This window comes from Leptosomus discolor, chromosome 4 (assembly GCF_034619465.1).
Source record: "Leptosomus discolor isolate bLepDis1 chromosome 4, bLepDis1.hap2, whole genome shotgun sequence".
Taxonomy (NCBI): domain Eukaryota; kingdom Metazoa; phylum Chordata; class Aves; order Leptosomiformes; family Leptosomidae; genus Leptosomus; species Leptosomus discolor.
In genome coordinates this window covers 66,213,212-66,236,217 of record NC_141394.1, presented here as the reverse complement: position 1 = coordinate 66,236,217, position 23,006 = coordinate 66,213,212, and the positions used below count along the sequence as shown (strand labels likewise).

At 39.2% G+C, this 23,006-nt stretch overlaps 1 protein-coding gene across 4 annotated transcripts in view; it reads right to left on the bottom strand.

Moving 5' to 3' along the window:
- Positions 1-22,187, bottom strand: part of LDB2 (LIM domain binding 2) — a 222,496-nt gene extending 200,309 nt beyond the window's left edge. For all 4 annotated transcript variants that reach the window (XM_086464024.1, XM_086464026.1, XM_086464025.1 and 1 more), the window contains exon 1: positions 22,056-22,187. In XM_086464024.1, the coding sequence (XP_086320150.1) occupies positions 22,056-22,187 (132 nt within the window). The remainder of the gene's footprint in view (positions 1-22,055) is intronic.
- Between the last annotated feature and the right edge of the window lie 819 nt (positions 22,188-23,006).

Below are 23,006 nucleotides of genomic sequence, written 5' to 3'. Positions count from 1 at the left end.
AATCACTTTATTTGTAATCTACAACAGAGTTATTGTTTAAAATATGACAATGAAACCAAACAATGCATCTTTATTTTTTCTTATATGTAGACACCTAAAAATTTTAAACAGAAGATATGCCAACACCTGTAAGGCAAATAAAAGGCTGACAATAGGGAGTTCACTCTTCTTAAGTTACATTTTATGAAGCCCTTATAAGTAGTCTGCAGGTTAACCAGTCCCAGAAAATCCCTCCCAGAAATCCACCACAAACAGATTTGGAAAAAAAAAAAGATTAATATATTTTCACTACCAGGTAGAAAACACAATTAAAATTTGAACACTACGTAATATACAGTGCTAGGTATATCAAACCTTTTTTTTTTTAAAAAAAAAAAAAAAACAACAAACCACAAATGTTTCTTCTATTTACTGCACTACTGGCAAGGAATTCTGGTTTCTTGCTTTTTTATTTTTTATATAGCTGACAGTATTATTTTTAACTATTCCAAATATGAATCTTAGACAAAATCAGATGGGGAGTGTGGATGGAAAAGTGACAACAGAATTTTCTAGGGTTTTGGTTTTGTGCATTTCCAAGTGCTCTACGCCCTCCTAAGTGATACTGGATTCAACTGCAAGAAATTCACAGGACCTAAACTCATACTTTTTATAGAATATGTATTCAGTTGCTCCTTTTGGCAATATTCTCCTGTTGAGAACACACTGCCTATTCTATTTCAGTAAGTAGAATTGCCACTTTGTGGCTGCAGACTATCCTAGAATTTTACAATGTTTTGCTTTCTTCCATATATGCATTATTTTCTAACTTACTGGGGGGGGTGGGGGGGTGGGGTGCAGAGAAGGATCCTACAATATCATCTCCTTTTACAACTATTTACAGATGTATTTGTAAAGTCTGTCCTTTACCTTCTCCTCTCTGTATTAAAGCTCATGGAAAATGGTCAAGTAACAAATTTCAAGCCATCGGTTTTAGTGTTTGTATAAACATGGTAGTCACACAGGCCAATTGTATGCACTTATCACTAAATTACATTCCTGAAAGAACAAGAGTTACTCTATCGATCATCACCAGGTGACCCTTCTTAACCCATCTGTTAAGTCCAGAGGAAGGTTCTTCTATGAATAAAAAAAATAAGAAAAAAAAATTTTAAAAAAGATATATTTACTTAAAGCAATCCTTAGCATTAGAAAGAGAGCATCAAAGCTGACTAATCTAAATAGTATTTATCAACTATCTTTACTCTTACTGTCTAAAAAATAAGAGCCTCCAGGCAGTTCTAAAACCAAATCTCTTACTTCGCCAGTATTTTCCTTATCCTGCTAGCTGGCCCACAGTATTATTGAGTCTGAAACTGTTTTTTCATGATGTTCTTGGGAGCCGAGCATGAGGGTTTATGCCAGTCTGTCCTTTCCTGATCTCTTTTTCCAGGCAGGCTGGCCAAGCAATGCAAAAGAGATGTCACTGTATATCTCCATGTTTGTACCCACATGGCCAGGACAATTAAAGCTAGCTTTAGGGTCTACTTAAGTTCTCAGAGCTTTGCTGGCATTCCTGTAAGTGAAATGACTCTGGCTAGTTTATGCAGCTATCGTGTACGACGCCTAAAGTTTAAAAATGTGTTCATTTACTAAACTGACAGTTGTGGAAAGGGTTTCCAAAAAGAAGAAAGAAAAAAAAAAAAAAGGAAACTTCACAGCTATTTTAGTGTTTCATCTTTGTTCACAGTTTGCAAATAAAAGTCTAGTTTGGTTGCTACTATAAAAGCAAACAGACGGTTGAGTAAATATTTTGGGTGTTCCATGCTGGAATACATAGCTTCCTTTTTATCAGTGCATATTATTGATTAAAAAGTAGCACGAGTTGTGTGGATGCAGATACTAGCTATTGGTGAAGCATTTATTCTTGATGGCATTTTTTTTTTTTCCTGCTTTTTCCTATATTTTTTTCTCTCCAGTTAAGCAGCTTTTCTCCTCTGAAGATCACTAGATCACCAGATAGCAATCCACTCATAAGCATAGTCAAAAGATGCCCTAGATAAAAGATTTGGGTTATGATTCACAATGCATGCAATGGATGTACTTATCAGGACATTTTTGACTGATACCACTGTACTGCATATTCATTTGCAACATGGATATATGATTATTATGATTATTTTCAGAATAATACTGAAAGAAGTTTCTTATTTTGCTATTATTAGAAAGATCTACAACAAAATTAACATCAAAGTTGGAAAATTCAGAACTGTGACTGTATTAGTCTTTTGTGTACTGCTCCAGAAAGCCCAAGAAATGCTCCAGAGTACAATATTCATTATTGAACTTCAATAGCAAAACCATAGCATCTTATTATTAAAATTCTTTCCAGAGGACAAGAAGGGTTAGGTCAGAGCATAACATTGAAGAGTTCTAGGTCTGGTTCTGAAAGCAGGTTGAGAAAGAAAGGGTGCTGCTCAACAAATGAAAGACATGCAGCAGCATGGCTCATACAAAAATAGAAGCAGCTGAGAGGGACACAGACAGCCCAGACATATTTTTAACAGCTGAATCAGAAAACAGGTGATATTTGAACAAATCAGTCTTCTGGTTATGGCCAGATTGCCTCCACTGGTCTTGTCCATCAATCTACCAACTGATCTGTGTTAGAGCACAGCAAGTTACAGGTACTGATTCAGTCTCCCTGAAGCCAAAGGTTTCAGAAGGGACTGAATCAACTGCCAGGTCTCTCCCACATTCCTCCAGAGAAATGTGCACTCACAAGAAGGGCAGTAAACAGGTAAATATTTGTTATTTCATTTGAATGTACAAATGGTTTGCCAGTTCAACACAGGAGGAAGAAATGCAAAGACGACATTTCAGACAGGCACTCAGAGTAAGCATTAATCTAACTTTGCATTCGGTCACATAATTCATTAAAATATAGTACAAGATACATCATTATGAAAGCGTTCATTTGGGTCTGGATTAGAACTGCAAGAATTATTTGTGGAAGGGAAAGAAGTCTTTTGACAGGCCTTGTAGATCTAGACTGTGAAGTACCAATTAGATAAGCAAATATACATATATATTTAAATTAAAGATTGTAACTATCATTTTGGACTTTCTTCTCCATTCCATAAGCAAAAAAAACCCTCTTTGTTCTGCAAATGAATTCTTATAAATTTAGGATCATTCCAAGTGATTCTATAAATCATCTTGGAATGACACGCTATAGCAAAAAAAACACAAACAAAGGTAACATCACAGAGACAGAAAAGTCACTACAGTCTTTTCCTTAAGTCACGAGCAGAATTTTAACAAGGAGATTTTACAATTCTTTAGTACCCCTTTCTAGATCACAGGCAGCTGAGTCAGGTCTGTGGTACTGTTTTTCAGGGCTTTTTTTTTTTTTTTTTTTTGAAACAACTACATTGCAATATGAAACTGTAATGTTTTGCAAATCATAATAACAAGGACCTAAAACATATTTTGATGATGACGTACTAATGTGCCTTCAACATTTTATTGCTGACACTTCATTAAAAAATGCCAACAGTCCATAGAGAGGTTAGTTAATATCAGAGATTGACGGTTGCAAGTACAACCTTTAAATCAAGAATATTTAAACTGGACTAATCACAGTAGTTAATGATTTCCCCGAATTTTTCTTAAATAACAGCTCAAGAATACACAGCTCAATGGCCCTCTCCCTTTTGAAAGTAACTGGGTATCACAGCATGGTTAGCCATGGCTCCTACATGTATAAGAAGAAAAAAACAGTAAAAGTGTGATGCAATCAGAAATACTTATATCTTAGTTTTAACAGAAGCTACGCTTTGTTACACAGCATACATTAGACTAAGAAGCACAACAATAATGAAACTATTACTTAAAATATTAATACATATTCTTTTATGGTTTTGGCGGGAATTAGTAGGCCATGATTGAAAAATTATTTCAAATACAGATATTTAAAAGGGATCAAATTGTGGGAATTGCATTGGACAAGAGGTAATGCCAAAAAAAATCCTAGACACTAAAAATTTATCTATAGCTAACTAAATATTACTAATTATTACACACAAGATTGTGTATAGTGAAGATGGTAACAGAAATACTTAAGAAGAGTGATTCTAAAATGTGAACTTACAAAGGGAATATGACACATATAAAAATTTACATGAAATTTGGTACTTGATTTCAGGAAAAAACCTATCCAAACTCAGATCAACCTAGGCCAATCAATGAAAAGTGAAAATATACAGCTCTGAACATACACAATTGTTCAGATCTGCAATCTGTATTATTTTATGCCTTTATATTGCATCTATTTCATTAGCTGTATTCCAGTAGATTAAGTTTTAATTTTCAAAAGATTTGCAGTGGTTTTGGATTTTGTGAGTTCCTTCAGACTCCGTGAAGCAGTACTAAAATTTAACCATTTCTTGTTACTAATCTAAAGAGAAGTTGGCCTAATTAATATTGGTAATTGATTGTAACTGATGAATTAGTTAAGATGACACTGGTGGTGGTCCCAAAGATTTACTCAAAAACTGAACACAAAGCATGAATGATAGATCGGCTTTTCTAAGACATTTGTTCTGTTTTATTGTTTTCCTGCTGTGAACCACTGCACTTAAAATATGCAAGATGCCTAATGGAAGTACAACTTTACGGGCAAAGATATAACAGGACTGGGGAGCAAGTTGAGATGTACTCTGTAAGGATGTGGCGCGTGTTCCCAGTATGAGAAACAACTTGGGGACACAATAGGATGGAGGAGAGAAGAGGGCACCAAAGTAGCGATGAAGCAAGAGAACCTGCAAAAACTCAGACACACTAACTGAAGGCATCATTTGGAGGAACTTCAAAGCAATCTATGAGACTCTGCAGACATCACCATCTGCCACACACTTCTAAAGATTTGAGCTCTCAAGGGGCTACTTCCTGCAAGACACGAACTTCTTTGCAGAAGAGATTAGAGATACATCATGAACTATCTCATCCTGGCCATTTATCATGATAAACCTGCCAAGTGCATTAAATTTGCATAAAAGGATGTGGTCGCCTTTAATAAGCTACCTATTTCTCGATTTCTCAGTGACAAAAATGAATTGCAACACATTTAGTAAGAGTGCTGCAACTAATTGTTGAGCAAATAGTCTTTCACAGAATTGCCATGCTATAATCTAGCTCCAAGATTTTGTAAACACGCTTTTTCTTTCATAGCGTAAGTTTAGGTTGTCAGCTGTTACAAGACGGAGCATCTCTAAATGAATGAGAAATGCCAATTCAAACTTGTAGAAGAAAAAGTCTCTTACAATGTCACTTAAAAGGAAAAACCCACAGCATTGGTATTTTGAATCATAATCAGTGGTGGAATAATCTGTATTCACTGCAGTTCCCTGTATCAGCAATGGAGCTTCTGGGTGAAATTTCAACTAATTTCACTTTTCTTTAAGTTTTCGTGCTGACATGTCTAATGTTTTCATGTATACATTGTGACAACACCCAAAGGGAAATCCTGAAGGATATTCAAATCTTTGTAATCTAGTGAACATTTGTTGATAAATAATATATTAGCTTTTCACTGAGTTATTACTTCAGTACAGTTTTTTAGATAGATCGTAGGCAAGTTTTAAATGTAACTCATCAAGGTAAATGGAGTTAACTAGGTAAATTGTCTTCACTACAGGATGTTATCCAATCTTGAACTTTCACGTCAGGTCACAACAAATTCCAAAATGTCCTTTTAAAGACACTGTATCGCTGCATCAGCAAACGCTTCTGCTTTTACTGTTCCCATTGAGTTAGTACTGTGTATAAAAATTGTATTTAAACATTCATTCTCTTCACAGTCAGACTGGTATATTTGCTAGCAAGTCACTTCTGAAAATTTTTCCCTTCCTAAAGGTAATTTTCACCATTTACTGTATTATTCTATTTCCCTGAATCCAAAAGTAAAGAATGGAAAATTCTGGTAAAACTCGCTATGGGAAGCATCCCTTGAATGCACCAATTATCTGCAAGTGAGCACCCTTTTTCCTTCCTCTTCCCCCAAAATGACATGGTTTCCAATTAATTCTCTCCAGATTCTGTGTTCAGAGTCTCCAGTAAAATCAGCAAGCTATAGACAAAATCCAAAATATATTTTACAAGAGGATTTCTGTGGGATGGAAGGGACTTGGCCTTAGCTGAAGGACTGCTACCTGGTAATGAGCTCCTCTTTCCACCAGCCACTATAAATAGGATTTACAATCTTCCTCCAAAATGCCTGTAATACTCTAGGTTAATATATGAGATCTCACCCCCTCTAGTGACTGGTCCCAGTGAGAATAGGATACAGTTACTTACTGAAGGTTAACAGGAGCCATTCCTTCAGCTTTTGCTTTTGATGCTGAGAATTCCAGGTGCTGTGCATGCTCCAACCCAGGTGTCTGCACGCTGGCAGTGCTGCCATACTGTATCTGCTCTGCTGGGGGCTCCTACAACAGGAACCCCTCCAGGGTCTTCTCCTTCCCTAAGGGCCATCTGTAAGTACTTGATTAACGAGACCAGTGTACACAAGACTTCAGTTTAGGAATCAAGCATGTCGGCTGGAAGAGGAGCAAGGCAGAGAAGTGTATTTACAAAGTGACAACAAGAGCCTGGAGTCGGGAAAATTTAGGCCCCAACACAACAACAGTTGCCTCGTTCAGACAAGGCTGTTCCCTTCCAGGTGCAGGGCTGCCTTGGGGAAAACCTGTTGGTAGTCCAGCTCAGACCTTTCCTTAACTGACCTCTGAAAAAGCCCGGTAGTAGCATTGCGTGTTGCCTAAATGTCTGCCTTTAACAATATACTTACAATCTGCCTGGTTCTGTGGTGACAGAGCACCCCAGACGCTTTAATCCTCTCGTCCTGTGCCTCACTGTCTCCACAGGCTCCGGAGGAGCACAGGGAAGTCAAAGAGAATTAGCAGAGTTTGTGGAAACTCAGCTGACTTCTGACGAGGTCTGGGTTACTGGCCTAACAGCCTCCTTCCCCCTCCAAAAATATTACATGATTACAAAGGCAAACTAATAATAAAAACCAGTGTCCTCTGATGAGGGTGCAAGCAGGGGATTATTTGAAAGTGTGGTAGTGAGAAAATTTCAAGCCATCACTGTCACTGAAGACTCCAACAAGGTTGTACCTCAAAGGCACAGTGTACAGAAAGCAGATAGATGCAACAGTCAAGCGTTTTCTGCAGGAGGCCACAAGAGAATTGAAGAGTCTGTTATCTTTGGGAAGAACCTGGTAAAATCTTTCTATCACCACAATAAATAAATAAACCGACGTTCACCACAGTTGTCACCTTCTTTGCAATTCCTCTACAATTACATGGTGAGGTCCCAGCTTTCTATTCCAAATCACTTTACCGTGCAGCTGTTTCTGTTGTGAGACCTTTCTTTAATGGATTCATGCTCAAAGTGTAAAAGGCAAGCAGCAATACACATTTCAATATTTAAAGGCATAAATAAAAATCTTAATAGATCCCAGATGCTTCATTTCCTCCAGCTCTTGTCAATGATTGAGTTGGTGCTGGTGGAGATGATTTTTTAAGATCAGTGGTCAGCTTGATACTGAAAAAGGTTTAGATGCCCGGGAATTTCAAATGCAATTCCTAGAAATAAATAAATCATTAAGTAGATACAAGCAAGACAGCTATGAATGCAAGGGGCTGTTATTTTGTAAACTTATTTTATGGCCTGAAATGCACGCACAGGTTTTAAATGCAACTGAGTGTGAAACAGTAATATTTTGTCAACATATATAAAACCTTGTAGAGATAATTATTTCAATCTCATTTTGTTAGCAAAAGAACTCCAAAGGTTCATACAAATAACGAACTGAAGGAATCCGTACTTTAATGTAGATATACGCTCCTGGTGCTGTTGAAGCTAATGAAGAATTTGTTATTTGTTTCAGAACTCATATTTGCTAGCTGCATCCATTTTTCACTTATTAAAGCAGCAAGTTATCATTTACTATACCAAACAAATAAAGCACTATGCAGAAAGCACATTTACAAAAAAAAAAAGCTGCTGGGCCCAATAACTCAGGCCATGCTGCCAAGCATACAAGTTTGCAACTGTAATGAGCAGCTTGATTCTTTCATTCTGATTTTTACCGGAGAAGTCCTTAGTCTCCTAAATGAAAGCAACTGGGAAGGGGCGGGGGGCGTTGAAACTCATATTTGCACAGACCCATGATGTGTGCTCTTGACGTCATGAAATTGCTGGAAGTCTGACAGGTCAGCAGCCACAAACCCCAAACGCTGCCAGTCACAAGCTGAGCAGACACTAAAAGGCTACAAATTTCATTTAATCGTCTCCTTTTCCCTTCCCGGTGAAGCAGTAGGTGCTAGCAGCTGCTGGAGAAAAATGTGGAATAATATTAACTACAAATGTCCAGGATTTGGTTTTGATTTGTATTAAAACAAAATAAACAAAGAATAAAATGAATAACAAATCTTGCAAAATTTGTTATTTATTAATACAGCTAACAATGTAGGCTTCGGAGTTCACTTTCAAGGAGTGTGTGGATAAGCACAGCTAAATGATATGCCTCATACAGCCTGCCAGATCTACCTACTATTCTGCTAATTTATGGGCCATACATTTCTCTCCGGCTAAATTTCCAGCGGAGAAAAACTTCACTTCCCTTTTGTTATTTGTTTTGCTACACAATATTCCTTAATAGCGAGCGCTGCTTTTTCTTAACCATGCTTTCTATTGTACCTTTGGCATTTGTGAAATGATAAGTACAAACATAATCTAAGCCCCTGATCATGCAGTTTTATCACATATACAACTATGGGCAACACTTAAAAGCTGAATATGCCCTTCTAGCCCTTTTAATGTGCCTCAAATTAATCTCTAAGAACTAAGTCACCTAAAATTACTAAACCCTTTAGAATAGGTAGGTTCAACAAAACAAATTTTTGCCATATGAGCTTCTGCACCTTTTTCTAGCACCTTCATATACAGGGCCAAATGCTCATTTCATTGACATAAACAGGAAAGCTTCGCACGGGATGAGGAGTTGCAGTTACAAGATCAGGCTGAAACAAACCTAGGATGTTTTTTTCTAAAAAAGATCTTATTTTTTAAAATGTTTTTAAAAATCACAACAGTGCCATTGGCCCACAAACTGTTATTTGCAATCATGCATCTGTGTGCCATCAATCTCTAAGGAAGGGAAATACTGCTGGGCTGAGCTCTCAATTTATGTTTCTCAGTTGACTCTTATAATCACACTCAGTGTTCTGAGGCTTCGTGCAGCTATTCTCATAACAAAATTTGCACACCAGGTGGGTTTATCCTAGTTCCCATGGTCCTAATAGTTTCATATACTTACTAATAATCATCTTGAAAATGGTATGGGTAATTGTGTTTCTAAAAAGCCACTTTCAGCAAAATTGGGAGAGTTCTTTCCTCTCAACAGGAAAAATATTTTAATAATATAGCTAGTATACACCCATAAAAATGGTGACAAAAAACTACAGAAAAAAATCCACCCTTTCTGATGCTGTCTTTAGATGTGGCGTTAAACAAAGCTAAGGGAATTAAGGGGTCCACAGGTGATTAAAGGTCCCAAAATAGGATGGGTACCGAGCAGGACAAGGATCCCTCAGTCCTGCAATACTGAGATGCGGATTAGGCATTAATATTCATATTCTAGACCGTGATTAGACAGAAGGCTCTAGCCTCTGTGCAGGGGTGGGCCTAACCTAGCAGAGGTGCAGCAAACTGCTTCGCTTCCTTATTGAAATTCAGTCCATCTAATTGATACTGCAGAAGGCAGTAGCATAATGAAACAGAGCAGAGATCATTTCAGTAGTTTTACCCATCTACGCTCTCCTGCTCCTGAGCAACGTATAACCCTGCACAGGACTCCACTCTTTCCAACTTCAAGCAGTCTCAGGAGCGATTTACGTTTCCATAATATGGTAATCATTAAGATATTGCTATTAGATGACCATTCAGAAATGTACCCAGACTGTGGCTACCTTCATTTGTGTAACACCAAAAATGTTTTAGTTTTGCTTAAGGTAGACCAGTTTCTTTCAAAATATCAATTTAAACAGCGCCTTTCCCTCAGAATCAGAATAAAATATTTATAACTACCTCATTTATTTGCAAGCAAATACAGGTAACGTCTGTTAAAAAGCAAAATCCGTTAGACTCTGGGTAGTTTTGGTACTATAAGTAGTCTCCAAAAGGCAACAGATGTGGGGACGGGGGAGGGGGGATTTGATTTTGTCTTTTTAATATTCAAAGTGGGTCTGTTCTCACTGGCTAATTAAATCAGTAGAGTACAAACAATAAAAGAAAAAAAAAAATAAGTGTTGCCTTTCTTCCCTAGAACAACCTCTCTAGTTTATCTCTAGTTATTTATTACAAGACTTTACAATATTCCCTCCCCAAATCCTAATGAAATAAGATACATATTCCATGGCACCAGTTCCCATTGAGAAGAATATACTTTTCTTGTGGAATTTATGACAAGATAGTCTTTCTACTGTTAAGAGAAAATGGACTTGGAATGAGCTGCTTTGATTGACATGAAACTACTGAAGAGACACACCAAAAAAGTAAAAGATTTAATAACAATATCAGGTGTATAAATCAACCAGCAGAATGCTGCCCTAAAATACATTTGTACTTACTTGGCAAAGCCGGTAGGTTTGCATGAGTGTGCTGAATTATTTGAGAAGTAACGAAATGTGTTAATAACATTAAGCAGTCATCTTCCAAGAACCTAGACTATTATGGTATTTTCTAGTCAGATAATTCTTTGTAGTGCACAAATACACGTAATATCAAATAAAACATTTTGATTTGTGAAATCAAAATGAATGTGGTATATTTAGATGTGGTTTTGAAAGTATTTTAAATACTACTATCTACTTTTAGCCTTTAGTTAGTTACGCTACATAGCACAATACTGAAAATGGGCTGCAGATACAAACCAGAACTCCACTGTACTAGCACTGCACAAGAACAGAGAAGGTGGTCCCAGCCCCAAGAATCTTATAGTAAATATAATGGTACACATCATGAAGACAAGGCTGTGTACGAGCATCAATAGTCACCTAACTTTAAGAGCATGAAGCTCACCAAAGGACCAAAATACCTATGTATGAAATAAGGTAGATTGCATGCCCAGAGCCCTGTGCTGCTACTGCTTCCCACACCAGCAAGTTAAATGCAAGTTTTGGCATGTACGTCTACATATTATGTTTAAGCGACAGCACTGTGGACATACCTGAAAATAAGGGACAACAGAGGAATGCAAACCCCTTGCATAGTAAGGAGGTGTATTCAGCAATAAGTCAGTATTTGGCAACAGAAGGCAACTATTTCAGCCCAGTTGCTGCCAAATTTTTGGAAGTGTCAGAGCCAAGGAAAGCGTTATGGGACATAATGCATGAGTTTACAGGGAACTCCTCTCAAACGCTCAGGATCATCATCAAAGAAAACATGTTTGAAGATGTAACAAGTAACAATGGAGAGACTACTCTCAGGTACTGTGAAGTCTTGAGCCTTTATAGATGCAGAACTCCTGAGCTCCATGCATTATTGGCCCAATTTTAAGTGTATTGAGAATTTCTAAGCAAAATACTGCTTCACTGTTGTTAATGAATTATCCACAGCTGAAACACCAATCTATTTAACCTAATTAATTCTGGGGTTTACAGAGTTGTATGCCCATTGCCAAATGCTTACTATATCTTAATTACTTTTAACTTTGCTACTGTTTGAACATACTCAGCACCAAAAAAATACTTTCCTCCCTTCAAGTGTTCTTTTGGTTAACCAAATTAATAGTTGCAAACAAATAAAATATTTGCTCTGTACTGCAGCCAAAACAGTGTTTCTTTGTGTCATCTCAATGATGAGAAAACAGCAGAGCACTGAAGATAATAGCAGCAGATCAGACTTAGCGAAATGATGCCCCATCTTGCAACACTTCACAGTTAAATACAGAATATAAGGACCCCAAACAGAAATGAGCCCACTCCTGCTTAATTTAACTGTATCTCGAAAACGTAGTAAAGTAACCCAGCAAAGAGATTTCTGTTGTTAGTTGCATGAGAGGGCATTTATCAATACACATTAACCTCTGGCTTTTTACCTGTTAGTTTTCTAAAAGATGCTTGTGTTGCTTCATAAGCCACAAGGTGTCACAGCGGCTCAACTGGTAGGATTGTCAGTCTAGACACGCAGGTTATGGCTTCAGGTTACATACCAGTGCTAACACTGCTCTGTACGAGGAAGTCTGTGCTACAATGCGTATTTAGAAGTGCAGCCCTTTGGATGAAACAATCAGTCAAGGTATAACTCGGTTGCTTCAGGATGCTCTTGGTGTGAGTGTTAAACAATCTTACAGCACCATCAGAGAAGAGATGGACATGGTGCACTGGCATCCTGACCGATCTTTTCACTTTGCATTATTAACCCTAACAGAGCGTTAAGAGGTACTGAAAAGAGCTGAGCTAATCATTCACATCAAATAATAAATTTTAGAAATTCCATTTCATTCTACTCAGAGTTGCTAGGAATTAACAACAATTTATTTGAACACATTAATTATTCAAATTTAAGACATATTTTTGCTTGTCTTTCATAACAAGCAGGGTGCTGAAGACATGTAATATTTTGCTAAGACTGTAGACTGTGATTGGTCATATATTGTGCGTTACTGTTTTGCATCCTTGACTGGATGAGCACAGATGGAGCTAGAGCTTAAAATGCCAGGAAGCTTTGAATGTTTTCAACAATTCTTTCTTATTATACTTTTCTAAAGTAACTACAGGGTAAGCAGCATCCTGTCCCATGAAAAAAATATGCACGTACATCATATTTACTGGCCTGTAATTTTCCCATTGCCATCAGTCGTTGCCATTAATTTGCTTTACATTCATACACCAGTCAGTCCTCACTGCAAAGTAATCAGAGATTCTTCTCTGGTGTATTTAATTTCCAAGTATCATGGCTCTACCTGGGAGGTTTTGGAAGCTCGAAACAGGAAACACTGCCTCTCAGCTTAGCCCATCTAAAATAAGCAACTTCTTTCCAGAATGCTTAACAAATTGAAATTTGCATTCTGCAATTATTTCTAAGAATAAAATTCCATTGATCAAACATCACAGAAACACGCAAAGAGCACAAGCATAGCCAAAGCAAATTCACTGTTAAACTCAAGTGAATAGTCACGGAAATTTTGCATGTAGTATTTGTTAAATTCAGGTAATGAACCTTTACTCAGCGTGTTGGCTTTTCATGTCCCATTATTCATGCCAACACATCCATTAAAATGGGCCTATGCTTTTTAACATAATCAGCAATGTGCATAGGTGTGGCCTTCAAAGAGTTATTACCACAGTTTACAGGCACGCTGTTCGTAAATACAAGCAGAACTCCAGTCAGTGCAAAATGCCAAGCTTCCCACAAAACATATGGTAATTTTTGCTCTGTAAAATGGATAGATGTGCTATATAATGCATAATTACATCACATTATATCTGAACTTCTAATTGCTTAAAATGATACTTCAAATCACATCAACAACATTATTACCTAATTACCCTAAGGGTTAACTGATACTCCAGTGATTAAGTTTGGGTAGAAGCAATAGAGCTATTGTATTGCCTTCACTTGCTACGGTTGCAAACACACATGTAGAATCTGTATCCTGTCGATGTTTTTAACATCTTGGTATGGTGAAGAAGAAGGGTGGAGAAATGCTGGCTGAGTACCAAAAAGACAGAGGGTCCCTCCTGCAAGATGCTGAATAACAAGAAGAATTTTCATTTGCTCTAAAAGAACTATTCTACAGCAGTTCTTTTCCTTTCTAGTCACAACAACATTATTGTGAGGCAAAACGGAGTAACATGGAAACATTTTTGGTACTTAAAGTGGGTATAAGAATTGTGGAACATAGTGACGCTGATCTGGAAAGGCAAGTTACTATCAGAATATGGGGGACAGTAAAATACACAGTTGTAGGCCTTCCTCCACAGCCGCATAACCCACGTGTGAGACTTTTGTGAACTGCATGAAGAAAACATAACATTCTAGGTGCAAGGCATTTCACATTCCCCTTTTCCAACTGTAAAACACTATACTGGCTGCAGACCTAGCGGCAAAGCAGGTTTCATGCCTGCCTTGCCAATCACATATTGGAGGATCTCTAGTCCTAGAAGAGGAGATGGTTAGGAATGCTGGTGCTGTTGCCTGCCTTCCTGAGGGATGAAGTATGCTGAAGGTCCTTCAGCTTCAACAATAATAAAATGAAAAATTTCACTCTATTTACTTTCTTGCTTTCTGAGAGTTTTTCTCCCTCCATGTGACTACTGTATTTAAAGATTTAGAATATTTCTTTTTGTGTAATGTGGTCATTAATATTTCATAAATCTCTTTGTAACCTGCTCTAGGACAGATGGCAGCTCTTTCTCTGATACAATATTCTGCTAATGGCTGAGGCAAAACTACACAACTGGAACAAGAATCACAATAGAATACATGAAATACTTTAGATGCGTAATGTACTGGAAGTCATCATTTTCTCAATTTACTACTTTAGAAAATAACCTAATAAAAGATGTAGTTAGAACAAACAAATGCTTAAAAGTTCAAAAGAAAAGTGAAAATAGTCTGCTGCACAGATGATGTAAGACTGCACACAGTAATATTCAAACAGGGACCGTTGCTTTTTCCAGGTAGTTTTTGAAGAATGAGCACAGTGCATCTACAATTAGGTCTATTCTTGGGTCTGCCTTAATCAGAGGTTTCCAAACATGATCACTTTTATACACACATCATGTTTCACACATTTGCCCTCTGAATGCAACAGATAAGGTCATCCAACTAGCCTGTGAAATTCTTGTGGATCATGAAGGATGCTCTAGTCTGCAGCTAGCGGTTGTGTAAAATGGACAGGAACTCAACAGATACTGAATCTGCTGTATGCCAGTAAACTGATGGCAAAACTATATCCAGAGAGAATAGATTTCCCCCTTCCCTTTTTAAACACACACACACACACAAAATGTACATCAGATCCGAATGTTTCTGCTCAGCTAACTAGGCTTGGCACATTTACTCTGTGGCTTAGAATCAGGAAAGATGGATATCAGCAGGCGTTGCAGATCACGTGTGATAGATTGTACAGCGATGTTTTAAGTTATTAGTTGCTTGGAAGGATGCAAAGACCTACTTAATTTGCAGGTAACCAGGCAGTAGATTTTAAGTACATGTTTAAATCTACGTAAAGTTATGGCTTTACGGTGTCGCTTGTGAGTTTGTGACTTTGCCTTGGACAAGTACCTGGATGTGATTATTGAAATCAGAAAGACCTTAGGGAAAAACTATAGTTCGATGCTTGTATTTTGGCTGCAGTTATTCATAAAGAAGAAGTCTGCTATGCTGAAGTCTCATGCTTCAAGTCTGTGTGATGGAGACAGGAACACCACCCTGGCCAGGAGCTTCATCATGAGGATGTCTTCTTGACAATGGTGTATAAACAGCAAGGTGGTGCCAAGATGACCTAAGTTTCCTGGAGAGGACAGACTGCTCCTGTAAAATTTATGGCCTTTGCAAAGACTCAACACTACCAACACTCTTGAGTCCTGAAGAGGTGATAAGCTTAGAAAGCCACCACGTCCTAGTTCATGTTTAGTTCTGCAAAGGTCTCATTTTTCCAGGTGCGGGATTTTTTCACTAGCCCCACTGGCCTGAAAGTGCCGGAGTTGTCTCCAGAAACATCAGCTATTCCCATACTGAGGTTTATGGTCCACAGGTGGTTCTAGTTGACCCCCAGTTACCTCAGGAGTACCAAGTGTACTATTTGGCTTAGATCAGTGACTTACAGGCTTTAGTTTAGAAGGGCATGGCTGCCCACCACAATGTAATAGAAATGGAAACAGTATTCTGACCATAAAGTGCGTTCTCTCTGAAACTCTAACAGTAACCAAACACAGAAAGAGCATACTGGGTGAAAAAAAGGCACAAGCCTAGAGAGAAGATTTCAGCCAGAGGTTCGGGGAGGTTTCTTTCACTACTATTTATGCCTAATAAATAAGATCATTGAGACCTGGCCAACAGGCCCTGCCCTACCAGAGTCTTTTTGGAGACTAATCACCAGCCACTTTGGGGCAACCTTGTCCCTGCCAGGACCACCCCTCTGAGGCTTCAAGTAGCCCAGAAACAACTTTTGGAAAAGGGCACCCAGCAAAACTGAGAGTACATGCTGGCCTGTTTACACAGTACAGTGCAGGAAAGGGGAGGAAGCAATCAAACAAAGTATCGGCATGGTTGGAACGCCTGTTTACAGCGGACATGCATTAGAAGTAAGCAGTCCAGCTAAAAATATTGCAATGATTTTAGCAATCTACCCATACCCTTTTTCTATGAACAAAGAAAGTGTATATAACAAAACCAGATTTATTTTTTTTTTATCTGATCTTGCAACCCCACTGCAGGCAAAGCTCCAGCTTAAATAACAGCACAGGACTGGGCCCTTGTTATGATGTCGATTTTGTTCCTTCTCACCGTCCAGAGGCTTCTATTTTTTGAGACTGGATCTGCATAGTAAATCTTGTTTACATCAGGGAAAGACTGAGTTTAAGTTTTTTTAAGTGGATTTATGGTTTACAGAGTAAAGAATGAAAAAGAGAAAAGGAAGGGTTGAAAAGGTTTCTTTATAGAAAATGAGCTAGTAAGCCTCAGAGTGATTTGCAGACAAGATCCATTTTTACACTTTCACACTGACTCACTCTCGCCCCTCACCAGCCCCTGCCCCCAAAAGCTCCCTGTTCCTTATATGCGCAGTTTACATTCTATATTATAACTTGGGGGGGGGGGGAAAGAAGGCAGCAAGACATCTCTGATTGTAAGCTAAGGATCAGCATGGAAAGGAAGTCGAGTCTTTTTTTTCTCCCCCAGCCTCATAAGAATTGTTAGTTTGTAACAATTTTAATTGAAAACAGCTGCAACTGAAATGTTTAAAAGGGATGAAAAAACTATATGAAATAAAAGACAATCAATAAAAAGAGCCTTGAATCTGTTCTGAAGTCAGTGTCTGCCTAAAGGAGTGCATGGGTTTTCTCTTAAAACTGACCTTTTAGTTTCAGCAAAGCATGATTTATAAGTACTCTTTTAAAATACTTTGCTCATGTTCCTAGAATTGCTAAGTATTAGTATATTTGTGGATGAAAGAATATTTCCTCAAAAATACTTTGAGACATAAGTTTATCTGTTTTCCCCTCAACAAAACAAACTCATTGGACAAACTCAGACTTATGTACACAATATAAAAGATCTGTTTGTGCTACTAAGTTGCTATGTGAACAAACGTGATGTCACAACATAGATTTTTATGACTAATCTATTAAAAATGCATCAGGAAGAAGAAGAAAAGATTATTTCATCAGATAGCAATGTGAGGAAGTAAAATAAGAGACTTCCATTAATCTGCAGAAATTTTGTTTTGCTTTGATTTTCTTTAAATATTTGATTGAATATGAATGTCTGTGTAAGCTTTCAGTGCATCTAGTAGCTTTTAAATAATAACATCCTCCTTTATTTTCCTTTTAATTTCCTTTACATTTTCTTCCATCATGGAATCTCTACTTTTGTTAAATTCGCTATATAGTTTAACGAGAGTTTAATATGATTTGATTAAGCTTATTGTCTTTAAAACAAATATGCTACTAATCAAGTACTCTAGTCACCCTTAAAACACTGCTCTCTTAGCCAGAAGGAAAGCTATGTTTTGCATATAATGGTGATGTAAAGCATAATCTCTTGTAGTGACAGAGAGAGATACAGGTGAATTTAATACCTTGTGATATGCAATAGTTCTAACAATATAGGGGACTAAATAAACAATTGAAAGGCTTGACGAGTTTCTTTGATTATTGGCAAAAAAGCAACACCTCGAACTTTAAACTGTCAGCAACTTTAAGTGATCTATCCACGGCACACTGTAATGTTACTGAAAAATAATTACATACAAGATATAATAACCTTTTGTTTTCTTTTAAGTGTGAGCAATTTCAAAAGATTAAAAATTAGAGCAGAAGGATTTACAACATCAAAGAGGAAAAGAGGCCTTTTTTTTTTTTAAACACTGCATTTTATGAAAAACAGAAAATATTTAAGCTAATTTACCTATGTTGTGTATTGCTACCTAGGCCTTGAGAAACTGCTGATTATGCCACAACAGGACTCCTTTCTTGAAATGTTAAACTAACACTGATATAAAAATATTAAGATAAACTGAGTTTGAGTGAATGGTAACGAAATCCTTAAAACCACACACAGAGCAAGGAAACAGCTGCATTTTGGTTAACCAGAAAGTTAATCAACTATGATAGAAGTAAATAAGAATTATCTTTATATCTGCCAGATATTATTAAACATTTAAATATTCATTTTACTTCTTTAAATCAGGATTGTTGATGCATTACAAAATGGCACTAGAAGCTCCTGAAGTATTACTTAGAAAGCACGTATTAATTTCCATTTAGGAAAAAATATTACCAGATTAGGTTTCATGAACAACTTTTAAGGAAGGTAAGGTGTTCCCATACACTAGTTAGTACCTCAGACTCCCTAATTTACTTTAGATCACATAAGAATTAGCTAGGTAGTGGACTTTTGCCAGTACTTACATCATAAAACCACCCCCTGCCTGGGTGTGATTGGAATTCTTCGCCTAAGACTGACCCTGAATTTAAAAAGGCAGTTGTAGGTTCTGCCTGAGGAGCCCATAAAGTTGTAAGAAGTTTGGAGAGCAAAAGTTTGCACATCTAGCACAGGCTAGACTTGCTAATTCTTTACTTTCATGGCTACCATTTCTTCCTAAAGAAAATGAGAACAACAAAGATAGCCATGCTGCATCTCAATGACCTTTCTTTATCACACTGTATTTTGTCTGCTTAATACACCGAGCACATCCTTCACACCAACTATTATGCCCTTCCACCCAATGCTGACACAAACGAGTGGAATCAGTGGATTTCTCAGGGAGGGTCCCCAAGCGCAGAGCCACTTTGAGGACACTTCTACCTCCCCCAACATACCATAGACCTTGCAGCTGGGAGAGCAGAAGTAGAAATGGCATTTACTGGTGGATTCCCTAATGGTGTCTATGGTGTCTCTACCAACTCATTGCCTTTTTTTTTTGATCATTTCTCACCTACCTGCAAGCTCTGGAGAGCAGCTATAGGAATTCACTACAAAGGTGAGCTCTACAGATGGAGGGGAGAAAACAGACATGCCATACAGATGTGCTCCTTTCATAGGCTCTCCATCCATCCTCTGTACAACTTAAGTACACTCTGTTTTGCTTTGCCTTGGCACTTCCACAACTGCAAGGGACAGCATAGAATCTAACTCTAAAGGATTATTAAGAATATTTTATTTTTTTTTTTTTTAGAAAAACAGGAAACTCCCAAAGGCTTTCCAAGGATATATTTGGGACAAAAGCTGTAGGTTCCCATTTTTTAACGCATCCTCACTTGCCACTGGCTCTCTCCAGAAGTTGCGTCCAAGTGGAATCTGCCAGCTTGCTACCCGCAGTCTTTTGGAGAGTTTCTTTGTAATTCCTTTCCCCTTAAGCTGCTTTGCTTGTGCTCACCTACCCCCTGGGGCTTGCAGAGCACAAGCAGCCTCCTTCAGAGACCAGTGCCTACATTATTCCAAAGACTGCCCGAAATGTTCATGCAGCAAGCCTGTATCACCCACAGCACAAGCACATTCCTTCCATGACATACAGGGCTCCATCGGTCTGGATTCAAAAATTCAGAGCTAGTTATACATGCTCCAGAAGCCTTCAGCTACCAATCCCAAACATGCTTGGAAGTGCGTAAAATTAATGTGAAACTTCCACTCCCAACCTGCCCCAGAAGCCAGCACGATTCTTTACAGGCTGTCCACACCTAGCTACTGTAAGTGTCCCAGGAAAATATTTTTTCCCCTTTTTTTTTTTTTAAATTAAGGAAGGTGTTTTAATTGGATGATGAATGAGATGAGCTGAAGCTAGCTAGAAAATACATTTCCACAAACAACAACGCTTACAGCACAGAGCTCAGAAATTAAAAACCAGAGAATCAGAATGTAAACACTGAACAATCGCAAGGCAAAAGTATTTTTACTCTGAGCAAATATAAGAAATGCTGGAGCACAAGGCCTTCGTTAACTAAGCACTGCCTGTCAAAGTAAAATGCTGCTGAAGCCTGTGACAGTACTAGCAAGGAAGAGGTTATAGGTTTTTGTCCACCACAATTCAGGTGAACTTGCACAGCAAAAACTGCAATTAAATGTGCTGAAGTCAAAACTTGGCCCACTTCAGCAACACAGGAGGGGGAAGCTGTTCCCCAAGTCCCTCAAAAACTTTTCTAGTGTAACATTTGTAAAGGGGCTGCAATCAACTGGTCAGTTATTACACGTACGGCTAAAATAATATGTAAAAAGACTAAATTAGCACTGACAGCTTTTCAGAACAGCTTTTACATAAAACCCTGAAGGAATCACTTAATGATATGTATTTGTTCTTTTCACTTGTAAAAGTCTAGAAAGTATTACATTCATATATGTACAGGAACGTAAGGAACAGAGTTGCAAGACTCTGACAAATAAACAGTAGCAACTAAACTTCGGCAGAACCCCTCGTTCTACCTAAATGGCAGTGACCCTCCGCAATCAACAACTTGGGGCAAAACTGACAAACAGTTACCGTGATTTTGGGAGCAATGAGCTGCTTGGAGTTTTTACCCAGCACAAAGTGGATTTACCAATTACTCCACAGCAGTGGTTTAAGACTAGCAGTGGTAACAGTGTTAGAAAAGCAGTTACCCCGTAGCAGTTACCCAATCAGAAAGCAGGTCACATCTCGTTAGCTGTATCATATACATTAAACGTCACAGATTCTCCATGGCTTAGCTGACAATTCAGGCATGTGTGTTTTATTTTATGATAACCTCATGTTCTCTTAAAGAATTCCAGCACAACAAACAGATCAATCTGAGGTCCTTTACCATGCTTCATGGCACGAATTTGGCCTGTATTTGCCTCTATATAAAGCCATTCACTATAAAAGATTAGTACTTTTTAAAGTGTTCTCAGGGCACCACTAGTAAACTGGTATGAAAAATCGCAGCACCAAGAATGTTTGCTGCACAAAAGCAGACACATGGTCAGAAATGCAGATGATTCTGTCCACACACTTTTCACTTCAACGGACTAAAAACCGTGCTTTATTTAACCATGTAAATAACAAGATGCAGCCTCCGCTATTTTTTTTCTTTAAGTGACAAAAGTGTCTCCCCTTCCCATTCAGCATATTCTTTGTGGTTGCTGATCTGGATTTAGAAGCCAGGGTGTATAAACCACTAACAGCTTATACAAAGCATAACCAACAGTGAATGTAGTTTACATTGTTGGGTACTTTTGACAGCTATACGATAAAGTCGTGAACCGATCACGTCTCTCGCTAAAAGCGACTGCATTCTAAATGTAAACATGAATTTCTCTTGTCGGTCGTCTTGAACATGTGTTCTTTAAGTGCAGCCTAGGAATAAGTTTTTAAAACTCTGCTCCTGTTTTCCGTTATCATTCATTTTTAATTTTAACGAGTTTACAAAACAAAACCAGAGAAAGGTTCCTCTCTCCCCCTAAACCTGTAACATTTCTGAATTAGTTTTGTGCAAAAGCTCGAGCAATACCTTTCCATATGCTAGCTGCAAACGCCAGCAGGACAGATCCTGAGCAAAAAACACACTAAAGCAAAGAAATTTCCTGAGACCAGCATTATAATCACTCCTGAAGTGCTGTACTGTAATTTCGAGATTTCAGCCTAAGCTAGTATCTCCTCAAAGAGTTGCTCTGCGTGGAAACATAATGAGGGATTACCCAATTAAACTACTAAATTAATTAGGGTTCGTGCCTGCATATACTGTACTGTCTAGTGGGACGTTTCAGCTGGAATTCAGGCTGAAGCCTACCACGGTCCATGCACAGGAAAACAAGGCTGAGGGACTTACCTCCGTCCGCGACTGCAGCCTCTTGTTCATTTCATATATTCGGTACTCTGGTTGCACCATGTATGGTGTGTGTCTCCTATAAAATGGGCCAAAAGGAGAAGAATAGAAAGGGTCATGTGGTGTGCTGGACATCTTGCCTGCTTGCAGAGATTCAAGCTACACAGAGTATCATCAACATCCATACAGAGCACATGGGCTGTGTGTTCTTCACAGTACAAAGTAGCAGCGCGCAGACACACACGCATCCAGGCTGCGCGCACTGGCTGGGATCTGCCGCGGGAGCTCTATAGCGGGGAGGGGGGGGGGGGGGGGGGGGGGGGCGGGGGAGCGGAGCGCTCCGGCTCCGGAGAGGGGGAGAGACTGGGCAGCTTCAGGCACCGCCGCTCGGCTTTAAAGCAGCAGCGGCGGCGGCGGCCGGAGGGGTCATTTCCTGCCCGCGCCGCGCGCTAGTTCGGGAACACGATTGTCCTCCCCGCCTGGCAGAGGGCTGAGGTTTGGGGTTAATTTTTCCCAGCCAGGACCCCGCAGGAACCTGGCAGCAAGGCTGGTTAGCATATAGGTGGTTTAAAAGCTGCCTGAGCCAATCCCCCTCCGCGAGGCGCGCGCTCGGGCGATGTCAGAAGCGGGATGGCTACAAAACACAAACACAGGCCACGGCGCTCCCCGCCGCCCGCTCCGCTCCGCGCCGGGCCGGGCCGGGCCGGGCCGGGCCCCCCAGCGCAGCCCTGCCCGCTCCCAGCGGCTGCGCTGGGCCACCGAGCCTTCGGCAGCCCTCGCCGCCCCGGCGGTGCCCTCGGGGCTGGGGGTGGGGTGGGGTGTTGCACCTCGCGTCAGCGGTTCGGGGGGACGAAGGGGAGGGCTGCCCCGGTGCTGCGCCCGCGGCGGGATGGCCGGGGAGCCCGCACAAAGCGGGACCCCCCCTGCTCCGCGCCGCACACAATGGAGAGCAGC